Source organism: Microchirus variegatus, assembly GCF_963457635.1.
Source record: "Microchirus variegatus genome assembly, chromosome: 4".
NCBI lineage: Eukaryota > Metazoa > Chordata > Actinopteri > Pleuronectiformes > Soleidae > Microchirus > Microchirus variegatus.
This window is the reverse complement of record NC_139805.1, coordinates 21,978,348-21,986,071: the sequence shown is the minus strand read 5'-3', so window position 1 is coordinate 21,986,071 and position 7,724 is coordinate 21,978,348. Positions and strand designations below refer to the sequence as shown.

The window sequence follows — 7,724 nt, the reverse complement described above, 5'->3', positions numbered from 1 at the left end:
TGGATGAATTACACTCACTCAACTCCTACTGCTTGATCCTCCACATAAAGGTTGCAGGGGCGCTGGTGCCAATCCCAGCTGATATAGGCAGGGTGGGGTACACCCTGGATGGGTCACCAGTCCATCATCACAGAGACAAGCAGCCAGTTTTATATATGTTGTGGTTGTTATACCGGTTACTATCAAATAACACCCACTTTTATTGAATTCAAAAAGTGCTCATTCATGTTTATTTTAATCATAATCAAGAGCTCTGACAAGAACTATCCAGTACATTTAGTCCACGCTAAGCTAGTGAAGTGTTAGATATTGCAATGCTACATGTTTTTTCTGCCTTCAGTAATGGTGCCAGGTCATTAGTGGTGTAGGTTTTAAATGGCAGACTGTCAGTGTGGCTGAACAGACTATGTACAAACAGCTGCCCTGTCACGGTGGCCACCCATCAGCTGTCAAACAACAGCAGTACCAACCACAGTATTACATCATCATGGTGCACCAAGTCATGTTCATTCACATTACAGATGTTATGTAATTGCTATAAATGGTTGTCTGAAGGTTTGCAACATTAAAAAAAACAACAGGTAATGTAAATTAGGTTTATTTACGCTTCTGTGTTTTCTGTGCAGCAATTAGCAAAACAATCTCAGGATTGCCAATTTTGAAATAAAAACATAACATCACACATGAAAGCTTTTCTACCAGATGGGTTAGAAGAGGCATTTTCAGCCAACCGTGTAAACAATTTGCATTAATGATTTTCAGTTCCATTTTCCCATCAAACAAGGGACTCCAACTTCTGTGAAACACAAGTCTTTGTCCAATCTTGTTTTACAGATAAACAGACTAATTACAGCAAAGTCTGCTGATAACTGAAACAGCTTTCAAAGGCTATTTTCAACAATTCCCTTGCAAGCAATAAGGAAACTGTTTAATGTGATTTAACATGTAAGGTGATTTGTTCAACTGAAAATTCTGGACATAAGTGCAAGTAAGATATTTATTTTGCAACTGCCTGCTCAGAGACTTTGACTTAAGTCAACACATTAAAAGGAAGTATACATGGGGTGTTCCAGGCTGATTGCATCATTTAACACACTCATTACAATTGATAACACTTTTGCTATAATAGCATTTAAGATTACTGTTGCCAAATAGAGCAATATCTCCAATCTTCGGGAACCTCAAATACGATTAAATGAGAAACTGATATCAAAAACGCCAGAACTGATATCAATTGCATTTTTCTCCTTTGGTATCTTTGTGAACTACTGTATAATCTATGATCAACACACACAAGCGCACGCACACACACACAGTCATGCACACACAAATAAAATCATTTGATTTGTTTCACACTTGCCCATATTAAGTCGCACAGTCACAGCCAGTCGGGTCCCTGGCTCAGGCTAATTTAAAGCCTCAGTGGGCACAGGGCTTAACGATGGAAAGACACACAGAGTCAAACTCTAAATTATTGATGCACATCTCATCTCCACTACACCCGTATTGCATGATGGACAAATTGAGGTCAACCAGACATGAAAGTGAAATTTCACTTTAGCAGACATCAGTATGTTAGTCTGTATCATTACAGGCTGAGAACAGGAGGTAAGTAGAAAACATGTAGAGCAAACTAACAAACAGACCAGCTAATCCCTCACCGCTCCTTCATCAGGAGTGGGTCAATGGGACCATAAAGGCTTGCTAATTAAAAAGAAGTCCTGACATCAGACCCACAACAGAGGACATCATGGCCCCAATTCAGACGTGGTATAAATATCAGCTCTCAGGGATCCCATAGCATCCAGACAGAGCTCTGTAGGACTGTTCACACCTGGCAGTAAAATGCATCCGGATGCATCTCCTGTGACCTCATGAGATCACATCTGCTTCCCTCGCTCTTTATTCTAATACACACTGACATAATGTCAACAAATTATGTTTTGACAGTCTGACTGTTCAGTTGTCTCATCTCAACATGTCTCGAGTGTTACTGTGTGTCTGAGTGACAGGGAAATAATAAAAAAAAGCTGCAACATGAAATAACATTTTAACTGATAGGAAAAATAAATCATGCGATGATCAGTGCTCGTAGTGTGGTAGTGGCTACAAATAATTTAACAATTGCTGATTATTGTAAATAAAACTGAATCTGCAGTAGATCAGATGACTTCAGCTGAAGAGACCTGACGACAGCTTGTGTTCATGCAACTCAGGAATGTAGCCACATGTCCTTAAATCACCTATGACTGAGGTTGAATGAGCATTCCGACCTGTACTCGGCGCAATCTGCATATGATCGGCTCACTCAGGAATGGATGTTAATACCAGGTCTGAACTGAGTCAATGACAATATAACTGAGAGGAAGACAGACAAACAAATAAAGAAGAAACCAGCAAAAGGGAATGTCAGCTTCAAGAGTCCTGAATCAGAGACATCTGAGCCAATATGAGAATCATGATGACAAGTAAAGAAGAGGTGGAGAGAGGAAAGACCAACAGAAAGTCGAGGATGAAAACAAGGTATGAGCATCACAGGCTTTGACAGCAGGGCATTTTGTTGCCCCTCTGTCCATCCATGGTCGGAGGGACACTTATGTCCACTACATTGTTGCCCGGAGAATCGTCATGTCCAGATCTATCCGAAATTTGCTTCTGCGATACAATACGGTAGATTTCTGTGGGATTAAACAGTAACAGTTCATCAAAATTAGGGCGAGAGAAACTTTCACATCACATAAAAAAGGTCCAGCGTGCAACATTTAAGACATTATCCACTATGTTTATAAATGCGTTAACATAAACATGGTTTGGTGTTCATGGCTTTAGAAGATGCTTCTTATATGTACATTAGGCAAGGACCTGAGTATACACAGACTGACAACTCTAACCACTATGCTTCAATAAACTAACCAACCAAAGTCCACATTACGCAAAAGCAGAAGCTTTCCATGGAGAAGAAAATATTTCACATTTGTGGTATGCAAAGGTCACCGTAGTTCCCTGATACATTTAGAGAAAGGGAAGGAAGTCCAACCCTAACCCTAACTGTTAGTAACAATCTGCAATTTCAACTTACACACTGGACCTTTAATACTTAACTTTGCTTACCTGTCAGAATATTTTTAAAAGCTTCTTCTACATTAGTGGAGTCCAAGGCTGAGGTTTCAATAAAAGAGATGGCATTCTTTTCTGAGAAAAATAAACATGTAAATGTTAGCAAGGGAAACATCAGATAATATCTTTCGAGACCCTACTTTAATGATAGTATTGTTTTATCCAATAGCAAAACGTGTACCCGAGAAGGCACGAGCCTCATCAGTGGGCACGGCTCTGAGGTGTCTGAGATCGCTCTTGTTTCCGACCATCATGATGACGATGTTGTTGTCAGCGTGGTCCCTCAGCTCCTTCAACCAGCGTTCAACGTTCTCATACGTCAGATGTTTGGCGATATCGTAAACCAGGAGGGCACCAACTGCTCCCCGGTAATACCTGGTTACAGCAGGAAACTAGATTAAAGTGCATCGACACATTAAATTGTATGTGTATGTCATAATAAGAACACAAGCTCACGCTGAGGTGATTGCTCTGTAGCGTTCCTGTCCAGCCGTGTCCCAAATCTGAGCCTTTATCGTCTTGCCGTCCACCTGGATGCTGCGGGTGGCAAACTCCACCCCGATGGTGCTCTTGCTCTCTAGGTTGAACTCATTTCTTGTGAAACGGGACAGCAGGTTACTCTTCCCAACTCCAGAATCTCCAATTAGTACAACTAAAAACAAAATACACACAACCCACAAAAACATTACAGAAGGAGCTCTGACAAACTGTAAAAGACAGGTGAACATTTTGGAACTGAGACTCCACCGGTGGATATACAAGAGACATAACTTCCTCTCTTAATACATTTCATGAAACTTCATATTACTGACAACAGCGTGTCGTCTTTATTTTAAAATTAGTAGGTAAGTAGTAAGTTACAAAATAGTCTAGTCTCCTAACCTATTTGACATCTAAATGATCACCAGACTGAAATTCCACTTTTCAAAGGGACGATGAAGTCACCCAAGCTGTTTTCACCCAACTGTATGAATTGTTGTTATGATTACCACAGAATGAGTCTTTTATAACAATAATAGTAAAATACTCATAACTGATCCTACATGTTTGAGAAGAGAACTTCACCAATACACTTCACACACACTGTACCTTTCAGGAGAATCTGGGCGTTTTAAGATGTTATCCTCTTTTCCAAAATGGATGGGTAAGCTTGAACATTTACAAACCAATTGCACTAATTTTAACAGAGTCTGTGTGTCATAAAACACAACTTTATAAGGTGTCATGTGTACCTTATATTGTGACCAGTGAGTGTATGCTACAAGGAGAAGAATACCTAATTGTCATTGATGGATGAATAAAAAAAAACTCCTTCAGGCAAACTGTATTCATATAGTGCCAGGGCGAGATATATTTCACTGCCATACCCTGTACTTTGAATACACATTCCAAAACACAGTACAGAGAGTTTGTGTAACAGCTATGGAATTTACCAAAGCTAATTTCATCTTCGGTCCCTTGGCAGGCCAATGACAGCCACATAACACAATACAACAATAACAGATACAGAAGTTGACTTAAGTGCAGAACAACAAGAGAAAATGTCAAGAGACGATGTCTGACCAGAAAAAAGTACCACAGCGACCAAGATGTTAAAGTGCTAAAGTGCATTAGTGATCATCACGGTGCTCAGTAATGGTGTTATTGCACATTGCCTGATCAAATAAATGCTTGATTTAATATTTTTCCCCCCATTTTCAAGTTAACGTCAGGTTCACTCAGGTGAATATTTTTTTTACTGAAGCCAGGTAGCTCTCATGTTAGCATACTAGCTAATGTACAAGCGTTGAATTCCACCACTGGACTCGCTGCTTAGTTTGCGAGGATGCAGTATAACGCTACCACTTGCTCCAATTATTATAACATTGCTTAATTAACTAGCACTAGTGACCAACAGTGAGCTAACGGTGAGCTAAGAGTGAGCCACTGACCGGTTATCGTTTGCCTCTTTGCTACTAGCAGCAGAGCTAACTTTAGCTGGCTTAGTTGACTTCCTCAGTCGCTGCTGTCACCGAAGTGTCTACAAACACGACGAACTCACTGTCAGTCGTTCATTTTTAAACGAGAAATTACCTTTGAACAGGTAGTCGTATTCGTCATCTCGGGTCCCCATTTTCCAAGAGCGCTGTTACACTTTTTAAGTACTTTTTTACGAAAACAACATGAACCACTGACCCTCCCCACCGGTAGCTAGCAAGCACCGCCCTCATGAAAAGAGAGCGTGCACGTGAGATTAGGTACGTCTGTTTGGACCAATTGGAAACGTTATCCTAATGATTGACACGTCCGTTGACCAATCACACGCCCTCTCTGAAAACAACAACCAATCGTCATATAAAGCAGATAGCACGGCGAGGCAGAGGCACTCTTTGTTCTCCAAACTTTGACGCCCTAAATGCCTTCATGGAGGTTGCGCAATATTTCATCTCCTCTATTTTATTCTGTTTTTTTTGTTTATTTATTCATTTATTTAAACTTCTCATTTACAACACTGTACATTTTGGACCTTTTTGAGATAAACAAATAATAAAAACAACACTGCACCAGACAATTAGGTACAACACATATGGAAACATGTACAACATAAAATAATAATTAAAATCCAGTATAAAAAAAGGAAAGAACAAAAAAAAGACACTTTCTTTGATATGCTTTTCTTCTCAAACATTATCAAATGAAATGCATTATTATTATTATTATTAGGGGCCCACTACAGGACGCTTAGTTCGCTTATGCCTTGGACCGGGTCAGACGTCTGTGCTTGAAATAATTGAAATTTTAAGGGTTCAGACATTAGCAGCTCTGTTTTGCATCAGCAAATCCATTCTTTATTCATTTGCACATTTGTCTCACTAACAGGATAGTTGCTAAACTGGGCAGATATCAGTGACTGGTTTAGTCAGTTTGGTGAGCTAACCTTTCTTTCCTATTGCACAACCATCAGGCTCCACAGGCAGCTGATACTTCACAATACGAAGAACTGATGCACTGAGCCACTTCATTTATCAAACGTGGTGCTTTCAGACACTGTGAGACTTTGTTTGTCCATTTATATTTGTTGTTACTTTTGTTATTATTACTTGATCACTCCATTACTAATTTGACCCCTATGACCTGTGAATCCACTGGTAAGAAACGACTTCAGTCAATCTTGATCAGTCTCTCAGGTCAGCCGAACAAAAACTGCATCCCTTAACAGTGATGACTGGAAATTATATGAATATATGTATTCAAGATTTTGACAAACAAAGAATACATAAAAACACAACACGACATCCATGACATATCCATGGACAACAATTCATAGAACTGCTTTATTTTGTTTTCATTCTGATTGAGTCCAAACACGCACACACATACAACCATCTATTTATCCTCACGTATAAATAGATGAATATACACAGATATACATAAATACACATTTCTGATATGCATATTTGTTTTTTTGAAATCATGCTATGTCTCTGTAAAGGACTCTCCCTATCGGATGAGGGCACACGGTGAATTGAAAACACATACACGACACAGCTGAACACTCGGAAGAATCCCTATTGATTTGCATGTACATGTAAAACCTAAAATCCTTTTCCATGTTTGAGATATCTTACAAAGAAACAGCTGTAGTTTATAGACCATAAATATACAGCAGCTGCATCTCAATAAACACACTGAAGAGTATGATACAGGAAATTATGTAGATTGCAATCATTTCTTGCCCAGCAGCAAAAATAAAACCAAATAAAAATAATATTCTCCAATTCAAATGGAAAATATATTTGTATATCTTTATATATGTATTTATAATTTTATGTACACATTCTCGGGAGCACAACTATGACAAAGGAAATAAATACAACAACACGTGGAGTGGGGGGAAAATATATATCAACGATAGATCTACGTGTAAAATCTCTCAATAAGGCAATTAAAATGAACTGAAAAGCAAGACTGTACAAAATATTGCTGCTATGGTCTCCATGTGATGAACGACAGCAAACTGATAACAACTGGCCACTGCACATCATGACAACGAGCTGATTTCTATTTTACACCGCGTGACACTGCACTGAAGAAAGAAAGATTACTTCAATCGGTAACGCCTACATTTATCAATTCTATCTAAAGTTAGCCTCATATAACTTGCCAACTTTGGCTTAAATTAACTTGGTTAATGTGGCTGTTACCAAGTGAAGTTTTTTTTTTCAAAATTTCTTTTAAAGTCTGCTTAAATGTTCTTTTTTCAGAGTGACGTGTCCTCCCTTTACACACACACAAACATGTGAACAGAAAAAGAAACAAAAACACTTTCTGGAATTAGCTGGGATAAAGCAGCTTCTTGTTGAACTTAAAGGTACAGTGTGTCAAATTTAGGTGGAATTATTTTGAATTTGGCAGTAATTGAAGATAGAATTGACCTGATTTTGGACCACTATGTTTTTACAGTAGCCCACAATGGCCAAACTAAACATGTTTGCAGAGTTTTCTCGAAGGCTACATAGGTTTTCCTTCCACACATTTGAAAGGGAAAGCTCAGGTGAGGGATCCTCTCCCGCAACATTCAGCTTCACCAATAAATGCTGCTCAGTTTACTGTACACACTGTACCTT

General features: G+C 39.0%; 1 protein-coding gene across 1 annotated transcript; it reads right to left on the bottom strand.

Annotated features, from left to right (window-relative positions):
* Nucleotides 1–658: 658 nt before the first annotated feature.
* LOC310926408 (ras-related protein Rab-11B-like) lies at nt 659–5,319 on the bottom strand. The gene is made up of 5 exons (XM_083888529.1): nt 5,191–5,319; nt 3,574–3,769; nt 3,299–3,492; nt 3,112–3,192; nt 659–2,678 (listed from the first exon to the last, which is right to left on the bottom strand). Exons 1-5 carry the CDS (start codon nt 5,228–5,230, stop codon nt 2,533–2,535), a joined length of 657 nt encoding a protein of 218 aa, XP_083744655.1. The 5' UTR covers nt 5,231–5,319; the 3' UTR covers nt 659–2,532.
* Between the last annotated feature and the right edge of the window lie 2,405 nt (nt 5,320–7,724).

Excerpts from the sequence above, each read along its gene's own strand:
- LOC310926408 (XM_083888529.1), bottom strand. The coding sequence starts at position 5,230 with ATGGGGACCCGAGATGACGAATACGACTACCTGTTCAAAG. Across the intron at positions 3,493-3,573 it reads TACAGAGCAATCACCTCAGC|GTATTACCGGGGAGCAGTTG; the intron begins GTGAGCTTGTGT and ends TGCTGTAACCAG. Across the intron at positions 3,193-3,298 it reads TGAGGCTCGTGCCTTCTCGG|AAAAGAATGCCATCTCTTTT; the intron begins GTACACGTTTTG and ends TATTTTTCTCAG.